General features: G+C 51.1%; 2 protein-coding genes across 3 annotated transcripts; one reads left to right on the top strand and one right to left on the bottom strand.

Moving 5' to 3' along the window:
- Window positions 1-302: 302 nt before the first annotated feature.
- On the top strand, window positions 303-5,214 carry LOC140263003 (zinc finger CCCH domain-containing protein 11A-like). The gene is made up of 12 exons (XM_072357735.1): window positions 303-500; window positions 707-826; window positions 1,300-1,423; window positions 1,611-1,814; window positions 2,063-2,179; window positions 2,368-2,448; window positions 2,881-2,988; window positions 3,203-3,259; window positions 3,500-3,583; window positions 3,879-4,324; window positions 4,703-4,770; window positions 4,950-5,214. The coding sequence occupies exons 1-12, from the start codon at window positions 447-449 to the stop codon at window positions 5,212-5,214; spliced, it is 1,728 nt and encodes a 575-aa protein (XP_072213836.1). The 5' UTR covers window positions 303-446.
- A 10,328-nt stretch (window positions 5,215-15,542) lies between these two features.
- On the bottom strand, window positions 15,543-20,120 carry LOC140263048 (antigen peptide transporter 1-like). 2 transcript variants are annotated; one of them, XM_072357779.1, is made up of 11 exons: window positions 19,892-20,120; window positions 19,184-19,286; window positions 18,968-19,098; window positions 18,679-18,884; window positions 18,070-18,267; window positions 17,369-17,497; window positions 17,092-17,277; window positions 16,543-16,716; window positions 16,147-16,306; window positions 15,939-16,075; window positions 15,543-15,797 (listed from the first exon to the last, which is right to left on the bottom strand). In XM_072357779.1, exons 1-11 carry the CDS (start codon window positions 20,103-20,105, stop codon window positions 15,558-15,560), a joined length of 1,878 nt encoding a protein of 625 aa, XP_072213880.1. In that variant the 5' UTR covers window positions 20,106-20,120; the 3' UTR covers window positions 15,543-15,557. The 2 variants fall into 2 exon arrangements, with proteins under 2 accessions (XP_072213880.1, XP_072213881.1); XM_072357780.1 differs by lacking the exon at window positions 17,369-17,497.
- Window positions 20,121-20,129: the final 9 nt, after the last annotated feature.

Raw genomic sequence — 20,129 nt, 5'->3', positions numbered from 1 at the left:
TGTGCCAGAGAGGAATCTGATGGGAAGGTACTAAAGGTAACAAGGCAGCATTTCTATCGGGATTGGAGGAGGGAAGGAAACTTTGCCATCCAGTTGGAGGGGCTCCATTGGAGGCCTTGCAGCCGTGCACCCCCAGGGGCTCCGTGCTGAGTCAGGCTGATGTTCCTCTAGTTTGACCAGTGTTGAGGAGGGCAATGTTTGGAAACAACTGCTCCTGAGAGACTGATGGAACGAACAGGAGAAAACTGGGAAGATGGGTGGGCATTCCTCATTCTTTTCTGCTTGTTGCTGTTTTGCTCAGGGTTCCTTTTCAACAGAAGATTTCACTGATCAAGGCAGTAGAAGACGCTCAGTGCAAGGAAGCACGAGCCAGCTCTTTGAGAGAGCAGAGGAAGAGCTGCACAGAGATCCCCGAGAGCAGAACTGCTTCTGGGAGCTCGTCCAGCATGTCGAAGAAAGGAGAGGATTGCTATTTCTACTTCTATTCCACTTGTAACAAGGTCTGCTTGGGTTGTTTCCTTCATTTCTTTCAGTTCTTCAGTTCAGAGGACGGGGTGCAATAGGTAGAAGCATTACTGATCTTGGGCAAACTGAATAACTCATTGCATTGCGCAACAGGGCAACTGGCTACAAATGAGCTCAAAGCACGGCCAGTTCTCAGGTTGTACTATTGCATTTTCCTCTCTGTGTTTCCATTGGGTTCCAGGGAGACAACTGTCGCTTCCGGCACTGTGAAGCTGCTTTGGGCAATGAAACCATCTGCACGCTGTGGAAGGAGGGCCGCTGCTTCAGGAAGGTCTGCAGGTTCAGGCACATGAAGATCCAGGTGAGTGTTGGCTGCTCAGAGTTCATCACCAAACCCACTTCTCATTGTTTCAGCTGGGCTGAATGGGCTTGTGCAGATTAGCTTCATTGGCTTTGAGATGAGGATGGTTCCTTTTGTGAAGAGGGGGCTGGGAGGAAGCAGAGGGAAGAGAGCTCAATGGCATTGGTAAATCAGAGCAGGACATTCCTGTAGTAGATCCCAACAGTGTTCTGTCCACAGCTGCTAAAGAAGCACATGCATCAGACAGGCATTCTGCAAGGTGTGTTAGTTGAAGCCCTTCTCAACTGGTGTCCTCACCCACAGCATGCTAGGAAAGCTGAGTGAGCCCGGTGCTCCCAGCCTGCGCACGCTTCAGAGTGGTGTTGGAGTGCTGCTTTGTGGCAGTCTGCTCACTGGCATCATCTGCAGCTCAGTCTCCCTTTGCAAATCTGAGGTCCGCATGACCAGCAGCTTTTCTTCCTTTCCGTCCTCAGAAAAAACGCAGTGAGATTCCCTGCTACTGGGAGAACCAGCCAGGAGGCTGCCAGAAATCCAACTGTGCCTTTCATCACACCAAGGGACGGCACCTCAATGGGCTTTTCTTACCACCCAGCCAAAGTGAGTTGGTCTTGGTTAGGGACGAAAGATGAACTCTATTGCTCACAGGTGGGTGTAGTGTGGTCAAGAGTGCCAGGGAACGTTCATGGTGAGCTGATAGATGGGTGCCCAGCTGAACTTTGGGTGCTTCTGAGAGTTCACTTAGGATCCAAGTTTTCCATTCCTGATGATCCTTTCCTTCCTGTAGCTGCGCTGCCAAGTCCAGCAGAGTCTGCAGGTGACGATCTGAAGGCAGCTCAGCCAACACTGCAGCAGAGCAAGCTTTCCGTGCAGTCCAATCCCTCTCCACAGTTGAGGGCATTGATGGAAGGGGACAACGCCAAGGATGTCCCAAGCCCTACACATCCTGCAGCTGGAATCAATGCTGCAGATGGTGATGCTGATGGTGAGTGTGGTTGCTGTCGCTTTGGATCTTGAACGTGGCTTTTGATCTTATGGTTGGAATCTTAGACTGCTTCTGTGGGTTTACCAGGTAAGGACGGCTGTTGAAATAAGGAACCCATCTGTAATCACTAGGTTTGTACTTAAGAATATGAACTGTGGGCTGAAGTGTCATTGTATGAGCTCCATACAGGTGGGAAATCTGATTGAATTCCTACTGCGTAACTGAAGAGGCTGATTGTTTCTTTCCCTCTCCAGACCAGCTTGCTGAGAAGGGAGAAGAAACAAAACCAGCTGTCCAGCAACCAGCTGAAGAAAAGCAGGATGGATTGCAGATCATTTCCACTGGGAAATCGAATGCTGATACCAAACAAGGTATTCCAGGATGAATCAGAAGAACTTGCCAATTCACTCTAAAGCAATTCATTGTACCGACACAACAGAACGTAGGGTTGCTGACAGGGTTTCTTATGGCTGCTTCTGAGCAGGAGGCAGTTTGCAGAGCTGTGGTCCTCAGCGTGTGCCTCTGTCCCTCAGTCTCATTCACTGCTCTGTGTTCCCAGATGACACTTTGAATGCTGGAATCAAAACACCTGAAGGAATCAAAGGGAAGAAGCAAAAGGACAAAAGAAAACAACCAAGCGGTGAGTTCATGTGCCCTACTTTGTGATCCTTCTGATCATAGCCAGATAGCTGGCACTGTGTTGGGGAATAGAGCCGTTCACAGAAGGGAACCTTGATCTTGCACTGCTGGTTTTGGAGCAGCAGTTGCTGGTGGCTGGGAGCTACATGAGAGATAGACTTGGATTTTTAGCTGGGGGTATCGAGCTACTTCAGCATGCAACGTGGTGTTTGAGATCCAGACAGCTGCTCTTCTAGATGGGAACTGCAAGAGCAAATTGGAGGCCAGTTAGTCACCTCTCTTATGGACGTGCAGTGGTTGTTGCATCTTGGACAGCGATGAGTAACAAATGCGCTTTGGTCTTTGTGACGGTTCTGTCAGGTTGGTTTTTGTTGTTGGCAGTGGCTTTTCTTTTCCTGGTTGTAAACACTGTCTGTTTGTTCCCTTGGATCAGAAGGGCCTTCAGGAGTTCCTGCTCATCTGCTCCAATCTCGGGCTGTTCCTGTGCCAGAGGAGAAGGTGCGGACAGTGGTCAGAACTGTGACGCTGTCTGCAAAGCCGGGTAATGCTGAGTACCTTTGTTTGCATTTGGTGGCTCCTAAGTGGAAGGGATCAATAACAGTCAAGGTAGTTGGGCCATGTTAGTCTGCTGGTGCTGCTGTCCAAGTGGTGTCCTTTGGGTGTCTGTTTGTTGGGTGGGCAATGAGCTGACAGGACAGTCATTCTGTTGGCTGCTAGTTTCTGTCAAAGAAGCCCTTTGTTTTCCTTTGTTTTAGGGCTCGTGGTTCGATTGAATCCTGCTGAGAAACCTGGAAAACGGAAATCCTCTGTAGGTAAGGGCTGCTTGTGAGCTGTTGTTTGGCTGCCTGCACGTCAATGGGAGGGCAGTGCTGAAGGAGGAGGGAGGAAAGTGTGTGGTGGGTCTGTGATGACTCCAAGTGGCACACAAGTGTAGCAGCTGAAAGGTGAATCTGAGAACATCCCCTTGGAAGAAACCAAGTTTGTGGTTGACTGTTGTAGAAACCTTTCTCCCAAGAAATGAGCTGAGGAATGCTGTTGTTTTCTCTCTGTAGCTGATGTCAGCGGCCTTCCGCTGAAGCGCAGCCTTGCAGAAAGGCTGGGGAAGAGGATCAAGGTTGGCAGAGCAGCAAGGAGAGGTAAATGGTCGTCTGTGTTTGCTGCACAGATTCTCTAGGCTTTCTGCTTCTTCTTTCCTGGCAGCGTTCTCTTTGCGTGCTTGCTGAGCTCTTCATCCCTGGGATCTGAACTTCTTTTTCCTGCCCCGTTTGGAAACGGGAGCACAGAGCTGGCATTGCTGCAGCATCCCTGCTTTGCTCTGCTCTGTGGTTCAAGGCGTGAAGTCTCTGAAGGAGAGACAGGGCCGTACTAGTGCTCAGACAGATCATAAGCAGGTATGACATCCTTGCGCTTCTCCTTTCTTGCTGCTGACAGAGAAGGGTGCCAAGCCAGCAGGGGAGATCCACGTGAAAACTCTGGAAGAGATCCGTCTTGAGAGAGCTCATCAGCGAGGAGAAAGCCCAGCTGCCCCCCAGGCAGAAGGGTGCTGTAAGGTGGAGGATCCCAGCTCCGGGCTGAGGCCTTCCCCTGCAGTTCCCATGCAAACCTTGTGGGAAGCCCTGGCTGAAAGGAAACACAAAGGGCTGGAAGAAGAGAAGCCAAAAGGAGAAGAGCTGCTGCCTGAGAAGAGAGCTGAGGGTGAGCGCAAGAAGCGGAGAATTGTCCGTCCATCTGTGCCTGGCCAAGTGAAACTGGAAGAGCCAGCGCGTCCAATCAAGGCATTGGAAGAAGTGCGTATGAAAAGCTTGGAAGAAATCAAGCAGGAGAAAGCCCTGAGTAGCACTGAAGATGAGGAGCCTCCAGCTAAAAAAGCAGCTTTGGTAAGGAGGGGAGGAAGCGTCAGTGCTGTCCTGGTCAGGCTCAGCCTGAGATGCAAGTGCTGCAGAAATGGTGGAGAACTGAAAGGTTGTGCAGGTTTCCTTGCAAAGCAGTGGCTGTGTGCAGGATGCTGGCTGAATGGCAGTGTGTGCACAATGCTCTGCAGCCCTGGGATTCCTGTGTGGCGTGAAGGGATTGGTCCATTCCTGCTGCGTTGTTGCAAAGAGCTGAGGTGCTCTGCAGCCTTCCCGTGGTTGCTGACGTCCTTCAGGAGCCCCTTGGCCCCCCATGTTGGGTTCAGGCTCAGCAGTGCTGAAGGAGAAGCGCTGCAGAGGAAGGATCTCCTGAGGAATCCTTGACTTTGTCTTCCTTCTTGCCAGGCTGCTGCTCCAGCCCTGCCGGAGGTCAGCCTGCTCACCAAGCCTGGCACAGAGAAACCCCCCAGCAGGTGAGGAGCACAACTTCTTTTGCTTAAGCACTTTGTCTTGCCGTCAGCCAGAAACTCTTTGGTGTGTGGGAAGGATCAGGGGGTTGGGCTCAAGAATGCCCAAATCCAACACAGGAATAATAAGTACCTCCAGTTAAGAGATGTTGTGCGCTGATTGTTCTACTCCTTGTTCTCCCAAGCCTGGAACTGCAGCTGGGAAGCCAAGCAGACTCTGTGGAGCAGTCGGAGGACTCGAGTTCAGCTTCAGGTTCTTCCCAATCGGTGGCCAAAGCGCAGCAGCTGAGCTCCACTGGGGCTGGGAAGACCCCCTTATCTGTAGAAGATGACTTGGAAAAGTTCATGGGGGAAATCTCAGGAGGGAACCTGGAAGCAGAAATTGGCTTGGACCCAGGGAAGGATGTGGATGAGCTCCTTCTTGAACTTGATGAGATGATTGACAGTTGAACTGCGGAGTCTTATAGTATATAGTATAAAAACACAATAAAAACCTTTTCTTTTTGGTTGGATACCCCAGGGTGATGCTTTTCTAACGGATCCAGGAGTTCTGCCAGCTGTTGAGTTTGGTTTGTGTCTGCTTTTGTTTTTGACTTGAATCCTTTCAATCAACTTATTGACACCGTGGGGGTGGGAGGGAGCAGAATTCTTCTGGTACTTTGGACCAAATGTGGCACCAAGGATGGGGGATGGGGGGGTGCAGCCCTGCCTTGCAGTTATCAACAGGGATACAGCAGCAATGTGAGAAGTAGGAGCTGCATGCCACAGCTGCATTACTCCCCTCCTCCTGCTGTGACGTGTGATGCCATTAAGGGGCCCTCAGGCAGTCGCTGCCATTGGGGGCGTTATCAGTCATTGAGCTGATTGTAAATACTTGATTTCTGGAAGCCAACACATGTGAGGCTGGCAGTTCAGTTATGGCTGTGTGTACAGCTGGTCACCACTCAGCCTCCCCCATTGCAGCTCCCCATGTCCTACAGTTCCCCCATCCCCATTCTCACGCTGTCACATTGTCATCCTGTCACACCATTGCTGTGTGCTGTAAACCTTTATTGCCCCCTGAAGAGGTTCTCATTGTACATCACCTGCCTGTCTACTACTGGTGGTCCCAACCCCCTGCCCAGGTGGGTGCTTGGGAGGGACACTGAAGGACTGCATGGACCTCTAAGGGGGTCTCTGTGGGATTCCTATGGGTCTCTATGGCTTGTTGTGGATCTTTCTTTACTCAGTGGGTTCTTATGTGTCCCTCTGGGGTCTCTGTTGGGTCCTATGGGTCGGTGTGGGGTCTCTGTATCTGCCTCTATTGGTCTCTATGTGTCCCTATGGATCTATGGGGTCTCTGTAGGTCGTTATGGGATAAGAACCCCACTCACCCCCCTCCTATTTCCCCAACAGGTTACACCCCGCTTCCTGGTCACAACTACCCTTCAGGTAACAGCGTCCCCAACCTGACCCTGTCCCCACTGCCATCAGTGAGGGCTGAGTGACCCCATCTCTCACCCCACGTCCCCGCAGGCAGCATCTGATGGACACCTTCTGTCACCAGCTGTCCCTGCGTGTCCCCATCCCCGACCCTGAGCCGTGGTGCTGCCATTAAAGACACTCTGCAGCCTCTCTTGGTGTCTCCGTGGGCTTTTGGGATCAGGGTGGTGTCTCCATATGGGTTTCGGTTTCGCTTCACAACCTGCGGGAGCTCATTCTGCCTGGCGCCCGGAGACGTCACGCACGCTCCCGTTCACCATTAGTGAGGCGGAGGCGGAGGAGCCAATGGGAGTGCGGGGAGGGTCCGGGAAGTCCCAAAAGCTGAAGGAGCGGGTCGAGATGCGGCAGTTCCCGGAGCGCAGCGCTGTGGCTGTGCGGGATGCTGGGGCTGCTGCTGTGCGCCGTGTGCGGGGCGGCGGGCGGTGAGTGCGGCCGGACCGGGACCCCTCCGTCCCCGTAACCCCACCCCGGGGCTGTGCCCGTGGGACCCCCACCCGCGGCTCACGGCCCCGCTGCGCTCCGGCCCTTCAGAGCTCCACTCCATGCGGTACTTCCACACCGCAATGACGGTGTAATCTAGCCCTGCTAGATTAAAGAAAAGGGGGGAATTGAATAGTGAAGAAGGACTCCATAGTAGCTGAAAGGGGAACATTTTGCCACAGAAAGGGAAAAGGGGCCTCACTGTTGGAAATATCCTCAATAATTTTTGGTCAGGACGGTATCTCTGATAAAAGCAGTTTTTATTCGCGATTGCAATGGCGGGCGCCCTGATAGCAGAAGCGCAACTAAGGACACGATGTTACAGTTTTTATACCTTGTCTCCCATATGTTTTCCCCTCCCCTTTCCCCTTTGGTTGGGTATTCCAGGTTACAATTTTACCCGAGGTTTGCATTTGTTAATTACATTCTGGTGCCAGTCAGTCACCATCCTGCTGTTTTTGTTTCCAAGATGTCTCGGTGCTCTTATCGTATTGATATGTTGATTCCCTTCAAAGCTTCTTCCATTCTGTCCCAGAGGCCTTTGTTAAACAAAGAGCCCGGGGAGTGGGGTTGATTCCAGTCCTTCCCGATATCTCTTCAGGCACATCCTTAGGTATGTCACGACTTGCATACTTTTGCAATGCGTACAACAAAACATTAAAACATACATTGTTGCTGGTTTATACAGGTATATTGTTAATTATTTTAACTTCTCCTCTTTGCATCCTTTATTACTCAGGTCTTATTTGTCCAGCACCAAAAATCAGTAGTTCTATTTCAGACAGCTGGACAGGAGCTGCAGTTTTGTACCTATGACTTCTACCTAATAACTACAAATTACTTCACTTATATAATGAGATCTTGAAATAAAATATTCTTATCTTATTCTAAATGCAGAAACAACATTTGATTCCCACAATCCCCCCTTTTCTTCTTTATACACTGTTGATTTCTGCAAGTTTTGCTTTTTCTTTAAGGCGTTATCTTGTAGACCTCTTCCTATTCATCACTTCCTTCATTAACCATCTCCTCTAATATTCTTGTTGATTGTCCACCCACCAAAACAGTGACTCAAATCCTGCCGCAATTTGATTTCTTGCCTTAAATTCATCAGGGACACCTCTTGGTACCCCGACTGAATATATATATATTGCATCATCAAATTATAACCCTAAACTCCTTTTGGTTCTTCCAGAATCTTTGGATATTCCTTTTTCAAATGCCAGGGTGAACGGTATAACTAATTGAACAAGTGCACAGGTGCTTCCCCAGTTAGAAGGTAGGGTGGACCATAAAATCTTTTCCCCACAGTACCACCAGAGATCTGCTCTGAAGATTCCCAATCTTGAATAATTTCCTGCTAAATCCTCTGTAACATTCAAGAGCTCACTGCATAAGGAAAAGTTTCCCATAGGCCTGGCAGCCTTCACACCCTGCCATGAGAGGCAAGATGTATGGTTACCTACCACTGTAGAGAGTGCAGGAGGGATCTTGACACCTGTATCAAGCACTGGAGGAAACAAGAGGGAGAGAGATCAGCAGTCTCTGTTTCCCCAGGCAGTTTTCTCTCGGTACAGTGCAATCATGCATCACATTCCCTTGAGGTCCTTGGTCCATCCCAGCAGAATGGGTACCATCTGAGCTATGGGCCATCCAGATGCACAAGCATAGCAATTGTTATAGTTGAGACTCTGGACAGTATACTTAATCCATTCTACCCAGGCATTAATGTCCCCATATTCTGTTTTGATTTCAAATGTTTGTCTAAGATCTTTTATCTCCTTAGCTGTCACAATTGCAGGGTTTCTAGGAAGATTTCTAACCCCTTTTTAACCTCTTCCCTATCCTGGACAATTTGGGTATTTTCACAAAGTGTATCCCACACAGCTATCTGGAATCTCGCTGTTGGATCCTTTCCATGCATATCTATCCCAAGACCAAAAGTGGTATTACAAATGCTGTCAGTCTTGTTAATTGTTATTTCTACCAGGTTACATTGCAACGGTTTGCAATCTGGCTGGACAACTCCCTTATGTGCTCACGAAGTATCAAATATACCAGGTGTATATGTCCAGCCTCAGTAGGCAGTTGTCCACCATACATCATTCCATACGCTACAAGAGAGTCCCTTATTCATATCAAAATTATCAGTTGGTCCCTCCCCTGCATTGTTGTCAAATTTTACATTTTCCAGATAATTATCAGGGTAATAAATGGGATACACTCTGTTACAGCAGTAAAAACTTCTTGTCATGACATGGAAAACTTTCTGTGAGCATTAGTTCTATATAGGTTATAATACTCTCCCACTTACATATACAATTTATTCACTTATTCAAGGAGAAGTTAAAGGTTAGTTAAAATAATAATTTAAAAAAATGCATATATAAAAAAACTTTTCATTATTTCCTTCTAACTCTTATCTTTTAAAGGATTTTCTGTGGCTACGGTTCCCACGCCTCAGGGCTAGTGGATGCCTTTACCAGTGTGTAGTGAGTCCATCCTTTCACGGCTGTCCTCGCAGCTGTTTCAGTCATTATAAGTGCTTGGAATGGTCCTTCCCAGTCAGGCTGCAGCTTTGTCTCCTTCCCCGTCTGGATCAGGATCCAGTCCCCAGCTTGAAATGGGTGAATTGGAGATTTCAAGGATGATGTTTGTGCTAATAGTCCTTGGATCCTGGTCAGTAGCAATTACTGCATAAACTGCCTTACAGTCTCCTTGTTTCACAAAACTGCAGCTGTCAGTAAATCAGGAATTTCTACATCTTCTAGGGGTTTGTCCTTTAGGTCTGACTGACCGTCTGAAATGTGCAGCTTCAGTTGTTTCAAAGCAGTTAGGAGATACTGGTTCTCCAGGTGTTCCGCTAAGGAAAGATACTGGGTTGACAATATTAGTTACAATTATTTCTACATCATCCTGCTCTATCAGGATGGGCCTGGTATTTCAGGAATCTTTGGGGTGAGAGCCAATGTCCCCCTTTTGCCTCCAATACAGTAAACACTGTATGAAATATTAAAACCCATATCCTTTGACCCAATGTAGATTTACAGGCTTCTTGAATATTGAGCACCAGTGCAGCCACCGCCCTCAGACACCCTGGCCATCCCTTACTCACTTCATCAAGCTGTTTGGAGCTTTACGATCAGTACATAGCTAAGTATCCACAGTCAGCACCACTCTGTCATTCCTGGGAATGTATGGAGTTCCTTGGCAATTTGCAGCTCAGGGGTTTGGCAGATGGCTTCTTTCCTGGCAGTCCTTAAGGTTCAAAGTCCAGCTGTAATCTCCCAAATATGTCACTTGCTGTTGAGTTAGTTGTGCTTTCTGTAAATCAAGAAACTCAGCAAACTCACAGTCCATTACACAGTTCTCTTTTGTTGCTATGGCATCCAGGTGCTGCAGTAAAGTTCCACCCTGGGCTGGAGGATCCCAGGTCTCAGGCTCACGAGTTGACCAGTTCTCAAAAATCATTAAGCTGTTCTCACAATCCTGGGTAACACTGTCCACATTAACTGAGTCTATTCTCCATCTATTAGGGATTTTTTATTCAAAGGCAAATAACCTTAGGCTTCCTTTGGCCAAACCAGGCGGAAGAGACATCCTTCAAATCCAGAAGGTAAACTCCACCTATTCATTCCTTAACTGGGTTAATAAAATGCATGGATTTGCTACCACTGAATGTACACATTCAACAATTCCATTACTTGCTCTCAAGTCTTGTACCAAACTATTGCACTTGCTATCTAAAATTTTTGCAAAATTGGAATCCAAACTCCAAAAAGTTATCTATTATTTCTTTTATCCTTCTACAGTTACATATCCTCAAAGGGCATCGCTTTACCTTGACTGGGCAAGCTCTTGCTTTTAATTTCTATTTAGGGCTTCATGTTTGCCCCTGATGCCCACGCCCCTAAGTGCATCATATTTCAGATTGCTGTGACTCCTGGGGGTACAACATTGTTTTTCCCAGTTTGTGTTAAAACTTACAATTCTTAATCAGTCAATATTGTTGGACTCTTAGCTCTAGTTTTATTAAATTTCTTGCCGAGTAACCTGGCAGGTACAAGAACTCCTGTATTCCTACTTGCTTTCCTAGCTTATATTTACTTAATTAAAAAAACATTTTCTTGTTGGGCAGTAACTTCTACTACTGTTATAAAGCCATCTATGAGTGGTAAGAAGAATACCATATCCACCAGAAAATAAACCTCTTTATCCAGCTTCCCTAAATGCAATTTCCCGTTGCAGTTTGCACACTGCTTTCCTTCCAGTGGGGGCAGAGCCCTCCCTGGGCTCTTCAAGCTCCTACCCCCCCCCCACCTCTTCCCGAGGGGATCTCTGGGCCCTACGACCCTATTTTAGCACAACACAGTAACAGCTGTTATTATCACCAATTCCCTTTCTATCTGTTTGTCAAACAGTTTTTGTTGTTGTTGTTTGTTTGTTTTGTTTTCTTATCCTTCACCTGTCTTCAGTCCTGCCATCCCTGTTATACCTTGCCAGTCCTTGCCTCCTTCAGCCTGTGTCTTTCCCAAACTTTCTCACTTTCCAAACTCTCATCGTTACATAAACTACTAACATTCTATTTCAGTTTCACCTCCTTCTCTTCAGAGGTGTCCAGTGCTAACACTGGGATTTCAGGTTTCCTACATCTCTGCACATGAAGGCTGTTCTCACTTCCATTGCCCCTTCCTCTCCACCTCCCCCTTTGCTGTTTACAGCAACAGTCTCCATCCCCGGCTCTCTCTCACTCAAGAGTTCTTGCGGGGGGGGGGGGGACAGTGCAGGGGGTTGCTCTCATACCAGCACAGATAAACACACTTTCTCTTTAACCCTTTTTCCTTTGTACACAATTCCACTATTTGTACCTTCAGATACACTTCCACACACCCTCAATTATACTCCTGTATGCCATTAGCAAATACTCTTTCTTAGACCATCAAAGCAGTTTGTCCCATTCCCTTCAAAACCCACAGATCAAGCAATACAGTTTTTCAGTTTCCACACCCTTAATACCATACAACTTTTTCTTAGCAATCCATATTGTTCAGTTCCCTGGGCTGTTCCACCCTTATCTTTATGACCTTATTTCATGTTTTTCTTGATTCCAAATTTCATCTTTATCCACTAATATTCTCAAAAATTGGTACTGTCATCCAGGTTCTCTCTCCCCCTGATAACTTTAAGGCCTCATTTGTTAATTTGAGTCCTGATACTTTATGGGCCAGCAACGAATGAGCTGCCCCAGTATCAACTAAAATCACAACTTCTTCCCCCTCAGGTCCCACTTTTATATTTACCAGAGGCTCCTGGTGGGACCAAAGTTTTGAAAGCCCCAGAAATTGATCTAATTGTTCTGCTACTCTTATTGGATCCTCAAATAAAGATTTCATTTCCTTCTTAAAATTTCTAATTTCTCCACTAGTGAGTGGGGAGTTTACATAGCATATTTGCCCTTGTCCCAGTGGGACCTCCCATAAGGGGTACATTGAGGTGCTGGTACACCTGTCTGGGAAAGGAAAATTTTTGATATCCCTTTTACATTGTTTTAATTTTCTCCTGAGCCCAGCATGCCCCCCTTCCTGTTAAATGACCCCATGTGCTTTACCGTTTTCTCTTACTGGGGCAGTGCCTGTCTCCCTTTGTCTCCCTTTGTGCAACATTGGAGTTATATGAGGGGGAGACTCTCTAGAGGGTCCCATTGACTAGTTCCCTTTTGTAGTTCCTCTCCTTCCTGGTCTGGACCTTTTTTCTTTTTTTACTGGTAACAGGCTGATTTCTTGTATCCAACAGACAGCATATTCTGATTCCTCCTTCGAAAAGGGGTTTTGTTCTTATATATATATACGTATAAATTCAAGATCTGACAAACCCAATCTTCATCAGATCCATATTTTGGCCAAAATATTGATTTTCCCTGTAGTGGCTCTCTAGGCCATATCTGTACACAACATTTAAACATCTTTTCCCTATCCTCTTTTCCTGATTTTGGGATCATTTTTCTCTGTCCTCCAACTTATACACTAATCACCAATGATTACAGTATTTGATGAAGTTGTTCTTGCTTAGAGTCCCTCCCGGTTTCCCAGCAATATCCCTCCAATATGCCAATATACATCCTAAGGGAGTTCTCTTAGGTATCTCTTTCCCTTGAGTTCCCCATTACTCTTTCTATTGATTCGTACACACACAACAAGGGGGAACAATGGTTCAAAACAAATTTCGTAAAGTTAACACGTTAAAGCGGAGGTAACACAACCCTATTGTATCCCTAATCTGAATCTTTATCACCCTTAAACCGCAGTATTCTCTACAACAAAAGCAACAGGGTCTCGATACTAATTGTGGTTTGCCTTTTGCGGGCTTTCTTTCCACCACCCTACTCCGTATGCACTTCACTATTATGTGCGTTACAGTTGCCACAATATTAACAACAATTAATAAGACAAAAACATCGCAACATATACAAAAACATCGTAACATATAGAACATAGAGCCCTTTCGCGGCCGTTTCCCTCGCAGGACAGAATCGCGGGTCGCAACTCCGCACTCGCCCCGCAGTTGGGCTGCGTCTCACTCACACCCACACTCACACAGACTGCACAAGACCGGTCTTTACACAGTTCAAGGTACAACATTTCTCGGAAAATATCAAAGTTGTTGGTTCAACACTTAGTTCAAATGTACAGTAACAAGCGCTAATAAGAGATGTTAATAATGGCCAAATACACAACAATTCCTGCTAATACAGCTAGGAAAACCAAGTTTAACGTTGACAATATTCACTATACTTTGTTACCAACCAACCCCTTAAGAGGAAGTAAAAATAGCTCTCCTCGTGCACGCACAGTAATCCCGGTGGGACTCGAACCCACAATTAGAACAGATCCAATTCTGAAGCATCTTCCCAAGGGGCTATCTTTGAGCACAGTGTTAGGGACCCTTTTACCCTGTTTTATGGAGCTCCTATTGCCCATCCCTCCGGAGTGCTACTGTGAACTACCCAGCTCACAAGTTACCACACTCCGATTCTCGGATTTTTGGGCCCAATCCATGCGGAGCACCCGCTCCGACTCTCGGATTAAATAGGGGTGTACTGCTGGCATCTTCGTCAAGTGCGCAGGGTACCGTACACCAACAGCTCCCTCCCGAGACTCTTGCTTTCAGCACCACAGCCGCCTCGTCCGTCTCCGGCCGCGCCCCTCGCGGGACAACGGAACCGCGGATTGGGACTCCGCACTCACTTCGCACTAAAAGTGCGTCTCAGCCACACACATTCAAGAGTCTCAACCCAAGATAAGGATTCAGTTCCCTTACCTTGATCCGTGCACGAAGTTTCCGGGTCTGCAAGGGTTAACACCTGTGCCTGCCTAGCCCCTTGGCTTTTACAGAGCCCGTCCTTTCTGTAACAATCTCGGTTTCCTATCGGCTGTCCTGAGAAGTCACCTCACCACCCAGACAGGACCGCTAAAATCAGCGGAGTGCACTTATCCTGTCCAGTGCAGTGGGAACAACCCAAGAAGCGATAATGATCCCGGACGAGCCCCCAAATTGTTGGAAATATCCTTAATAATTTTTGGTCAGGACGGTATCTCTGATAAAAGCAGTTTTTATTCGCGATTGCAATGGCGGGCGCCCTGATAGCAGAAGCGCAACTAAGGACACGATGTTACAGCATTTATACCTTGTCTCCCATACCTTTTCCCCTCCCGTTTCCCCTTTGGTTGGGTATTCGAGGTTACAATTTTACCCGAGATTTGCATTTGTTAATTACATTCTGAAGTTTGTTAATTCAGGTGCAGTCTGTCGCCATCCTGCTGTTGTTTCCAAGATGTCTCGGTGCTCTTATCGTATTGATATGTTGATTCCCTTCAAAGCTTCTTCCATTCTGTCCCAGAGGCCTTTGTTAAACAAAGAGCCCGGGGAGTGGGGTTGATTCCAGTCCTTCCCGATATCTCTTCAGGCACATCCTTAGGTATGTCACGACTTGCATACTTTTGCAATGCGTACAACAAAACATTAAAACATACATTGTTGCTGGTTTATACAGGTATATTGTTAATTATTTTAACTTCTCCTCTTTGGATCCTTTATTACTCAGGTCTTATTTGTCCAGCACCAAAAATCAGTAGTTCTATTTCAGACAGCTGGACAGGAGCTGCAGTTTTGTACCTATGACTTCTACCTAATAACTACAAATTGCTTCACTTATATAATGAGATCTTGAAATAAAATATTCTTATCTTATTCTAAATGCAGAAACAACATTTGATTCCCACACCCCTTCTGCTCTCTGCCCCCAGTGTGTCCTTCCCATCCCTCATCACCTCCCCTCTGTGACCCCATGCTGATGGGCTGTCTGCTCCCCATCCTGGATGTGCTTTGGTTTTCTCAGTGCCATCCCTGTATGCTGGAATGTGTTCTCCTTGGTGCTCCTCTCAGCTCTCCCTGCATATCTTCACCCAACTGGATGTCCTGCAGCATTTCCCCTCTCATTCTGCTGCCTTTCCAATCCTCACCCACAAACTTGCCAACTCCACATCCCTCCTCCCACCCTTCTCCACGCTCTCCTGTCCCTTCTGTGCTCCCTCCAGCTCCGTGACGCCCCCACACCCAAATAAATATGATTGTTCTGGAGTCCTCCAGCCCTCTTGTTTATTTCCCCAGCGCTTGTTATTGGGAGCTCCGCTCTTCCTGCTTGGGGGTCCGGGCGTCCCTCCCTCTCCCTGCGCTTCTTACAGCACCGGGACGTCCCGGCTACAAACACGCGCGGCGTCCCCATCCCCCCTTCCACGGTGGCCGCCCCCTGCTGTCCCCATCCAGATCTCCCGCTATCCCTCCCCCCTGCTCCCTCTGTCCCCCTCCCCCGTTGCTCCCTCTTGTCCCCAGTCCTGCAGAAGGTTCCACGTGCGGCTGCCGGGGCGCAGCACCTCGTCGGGGGGTCCCTGCTGGCGCACCTCTCCCCCCTCCAGCACAGCCACCCGTTGTGCCCGCGCCGCCAGGGCTGCCCGCCCCGTCACCATCAGCACTGCACGCCCCGTCCCTCTGGCTGCCAGCATTTCCTGCTCCACCTGCGGGAGGAGAAACGGTCGCCTGGGGGATGGCCACAGCCACAGCCAGGGACCGAGGGGACACCACGAGTGGGGGCGCAGACGGAGGGAACGCAGGGCTGAGTGGTATGTGGGGACACGGGGACGTAGGGGACATCCCACCTGCTGCTGGCTCTCAGCGTCCAGGGCGCTGGTGTGCTCGTCCAGGATGAGGATACGGGGGTCCCGCAGCAGCGCACGGGCAATGGCCACCGCCTGCCTCTGTCCCCCGGAGAGCTGGCCCCCCAACTCGCCCACCTCTGCGGGGACAAGGGGGTCAGGATGGGAGGGGACCCCAGAGGGGACCAGGAACGGAGCGGGGATGCCGTACCTGTGTCGTAGCCTTGGGGCAGGCGGGTGATGAAGTTGTGGGCTCCCACCCGGCGGGCGGCCGCTGTCACCTGAGCCCGGCTGCAGCCCTCCGACCCATAGGAGATGTTGGCGTGGAGGGAGCGGGCAAAGAGCAGCGGCTCCTGGGGGACGACCGCCACCTGCAGGAGAGGGGACAGCTGGGGACACGGCGGGGATGCAGCTGTGGAGGGGGTGGGGGTGGCTGGGGATGGATCGGGGCCAGCTGGGGATGGATCCAGCGGGGATATGGTGGGGAATGTGGTGATGCCTGTGGACCCAGACATCTGGTGACCCAACGGGGATGGCTGCTGATATGCAAGAACACCCGGCGACCCACAGGGACAACCAGGAGCCGTGGGGACGTGCGGTGGCTCACCTGGCGGCACAGGTAGGAGTGCTGGTAGGTGGGGAGGGGGTGTCCATCCAGCAGCAGGCGTCCGGCTGTGGGCTGGTGCAGGCGGGACACGAGGGCCACCAGAGTGCTCTTCCCTGAGCCTGGGGGTCCCAGCAGGGCCAGCACCTCCCCAGGGTGAAGCTCCAGCGATACACCCTGGGGACATGGATGTCACACCCATGGTGTCCCTGTACCCACCCCTCCACGGCCCCATGGCCTTCCTGCTGTGTCCTTCTGTCCCCTTTTCCCCCTCCCCCCCCAGTCCCTTGTTTTGTTCCCATGCCTCTGGGACCACATCTATACACCCATGCTCTCCCCACCATGTCTCTGTCACTCATCTTGTCCCCATGCCACATACCCACCCCTGCCATGTCCCTGCGCCCTCAATGCCACGTCCCCAAACCACCCCCTCCTTGCACCTCTTTGCTTCATTTCCTCACACCCATCATGTTCATCACCCTGCTGTGTCCCCACACCTGTCACGCTGTCCCACCACATCCCTGTGTCCCCTGGCTCTGTCCCTGTGCCCACCTTGAGGACGGGCTCCTGGTGCCCAGGGTAGGAGAACCAGACGTCCTCCAGCTGGAGGTGGCCCTGCAGCTCACTGGGTGCCATTGTCCCCGAGAGTGCTACCTTGGGCTCCCGGTCCAGGAACTCAAAGATCTTCTCTGAAGAGCCCACGGCCTTTGTCAGTGTGGGGTAATAACGGAGCAGGACCTGGGGACAGCATGGTGATACAGCCAGGAGATAAGAGGATGTGGCATGGGGACATGGGGATGTGGGGACATGGGCATCCCCTTGGGCTCACCTCCACAACATCAGTGAACTGCATCTGGTAGAGAAGGAAGGTGACGAGGTCCCCGGTGCTGACGGTCCCTGCGGCCACCAGCTGCCCCCCATAGTAGAGGATCCCCATCTTCAGAGCCAGTGCTGAGAACTGAAGATGCCATGAGGTCACCAGGGGACACCTTCCCAATGATACACTGAGTTCCCAGCCCTACTCTCTCACCTTGCCCTGCTGTCAGTGTCCTCCATGTCCCAATGCCCCACAGCTGTGCTATCCATCCCCTCATGCCATCATGTTCTGGAGCCCCTGTGCCACCCCATTCCCACATCACTGCACCCTCCTGCCCCACCACTCCTCTACTGCTGTGCCTGCCACATCCTGATGTCCCCATGCCATCACATCCATGTTCCACAATCCCCATTCCATCATATCCCCATACCCTGCCTCCATCATGGACCCCAGCCCCTCAGCATCATGTCCCAATCTCCTCACGTCTCAATGCCATCATGTCCCCCATCCCTATCCTGTCATGTCCCCATGTCCCCCAACCCCCATCCCATCATGTCCCCATGTCCCCCATCCCTATCCTGTCATGTCCCCATGTCCCCCAGCCCCCATCCAATCATGTCCCCATGTCCCCCATCCCTATCCTGTCATGTCCCCATGTCCCCCCAGTCCCATCCCATCACATCCCCATCCAACTGAACCGCCCCATCCCATACACCGCTGGTCCAGAGGTTGACAATATAGAAGACCACATCCTTCTTCTCCAGGCTGTGGCTCTGCTGCAGGCGCTGCCGGTAACACTCAGCCACCCCATCCTCATTGGCAAAGCTACGCACAGTGGCCATGGCCTGGAAGGTCTCCACTGCCACCTTGCTGGCCTGGGCCTGAGCCTTCTGCATCTGTGGTGCCAGGGTCTGGGGACAGCAGTGTCACTGTTGGGTGGGTGGGAGAGGAATGGGGGCTGGGGGAGGGGACAGTGAAGGTATGGAGGGGACTGAGAATGCATGGAGGAAATGGAGGGGACATAATGGGGATGGTGGGCACGTGAAGGTGACAGTGGGGGCACGCAGAGGACAGTACCTGTATGGAAGGGATAATGGTCAAACACAGGGGATAGTGAGCACGTGGCAGGGGTGGTGGGCACATGGAAGGGACAGGGGGCACGTGGAGGGGACAACAGGCAGGAGGATGGTGGGTACATGGAGGGGCCAGCGGGCACATGGAGAGGACAATGAGTAGATGGTGGTGACATTGGGCACATAGAGGGGCCAGCGGGCACATGAATGGGACAACAGCCACGTGGGGGCACAGCCAGCAGCCCATACCTGCCTGAAGTGCCCCATAGCCCTGGGTAGGGCCAGCAGCAGGGGCAGCAGCAGCACGGTGAGCATTGCCATGCGTGGGGACAACCAGGCCATGGTGGCAAAGAGGCAGATGCCGCGTGCCAGATACCACAGCAGGAGGCTCAGTGCTTCACCCAGCGCCTCGCGCACGTCCTCTGCATCCCACGTCACCCGTGTGGCCACATCCCCTGCAGGGTGACAGCACCATCAGTGCCACCCCTGTCCCTTTTCCCTCCCCATATCCCCCCCCCAAAGCCCGCTGGCCCCTCACCGGCCCCATCAGCTCGCAGCTCGGTGATGTCCTGCCGCAGGACGGCGGCGAAGACACGGCGCTGCAGGCGGCTCTGCGTGCGGCTCAGCGTCCCCACGAAGATCACATCACACACCAGCTCGGTGACGGCGCTGTGATGGCATTCAGGTGTCAGGGGGTCCCACGCTGCCCCCCTGCCCACATCGCATCCCCCCCCACCCCTCTATGTGGCAATACCTGCTGAGACCCAGCAGCACCATGGGCAGGATGGCTGCCAGCTCGTCCTCACGGGCCACCCAGTCGCTGGCACGGCCCATGTAGTAGGGGACGGCCATCTCACCTGTCACCACAGCAGGGTCAGGGCAAGGGGGAGACCCCCCCCCCCAACAAGGAATGGTGCCCCAGAAGTTCTGTGCTGCACCCCCAGTTTGGTGCTGCACCCCCAAAGCTCGGAGGTGAACCTCTCCAAAGCTCAGCGTTGCCCTCTAGTGGGCTGCACCCACCCACCCCACCCCAAACCCATCTCCATTCAATCCCCACCATCTCCATTCAATCACCATCCTCACCCCAACCCAACCCCAATCCCATCTCCATCCTCACTCCATCACACCCCCATTCCCACCCTGCCCTCGATCCCCATTCCATCCCCATCCCAAACCCAGCCCCAGTTTCCATTCTCCCTATTCCCACCCCATCCTACCCAATCTCAATCCCAGTTCCCAGCCCACACTATTCCCACTCCATCCCAACCCCATTCCCAGTGCCCAGCCTATCCCTATCCCTACCCCCACCCCCACCCCAATCCCATTCCCCATCCCATTCCATGGTTATCTCCATCCCATCCCCATCCCCATCCCTATCCTTACCCCCAGCCCCACCACAACCCCATCCTCATTCAAATCCCAATCCCACTGCGATGCCACCCCCACTCCCCCCGCCCCGTACCCAGCGCTGAAGCCGCCATCAGACCCATCCCCGCAGCGCAGCGCCGGCTCTCGGGGCTCAGAGAGAGGAGGAGGCGGCGACCTGCGCCCATCGCCCCCATTGCAGCCCCCGATCCCACTCCGGCTCCGATCCCAACGCCCGGCAGCGGCCGCGGCTTCTCGGAAACGAGAGAGTCGCTCATTGGCTGAGGAGATGCAGCAGCGGCTCCGCTCATTGGTCGAGACGGGGAGGAGTCATC

Source organism: Excalfactoria chinensis, chromosome 27, assembly GCF_039878825.1.
Source record: "Excalfactoria chinensis isolate bCotChi1 chromosome 27, bCotChi1.hap2, whole genome shotgun sequence".
Taxonomy (NCBI): Eukaryota; Metazoa; Chordata; class Aves; order Galliformes; family Phasianidae; genus Excalfactoria; species Excalfactoria chinensis.
This window is presented reverse-complemented; position numbering and strand designations above follow the sequence as displayed.

Coding starts and splice junctions, on each gene's coding strand:
- LOC140263003 (XM_072357735.1), top strand. CDS start 447: ATGTCGAAGAAAGGAGAGGATTGCTATTTCTACTTCTATTCCACTTGT. Junction 501..706: donor TCTATTCCACTTGTAACAAG/GTCTGCTTGGGT, acceptor ATTGGGTTCCAG/GGAGACAACTGTCGCTTCCG. Junction 1,815..2,062: donor TGGTGATGCTGATGGTGAGT/GTGGTTGCTGTC, acceptor TTCCCTCTCCAG/ACCAGCTTGCTGAGAAGGGA.
- LOC140263048 (XM_072357779.1), bottom strand. CDS start 20,105: ATGAGCGGAGCCGCTGCTGCATCTCCTCAGCCAATGAGCGACTCTCTC. Junction 19,099..19,183: donor GTGCTGCTGGGTCTCAGCAG/GTATTGCCACAT, acceptor ATGCCATCACAG/CGCCGTCACCGAGCTGGTGT. Junction 18,885..18,967: donor GCTGCGAGCTGATGGGGCCG/GTGAGGGGCCAG, acceptor GTCACCCTGCAG/GGGATGTGGCCACACGGGTG.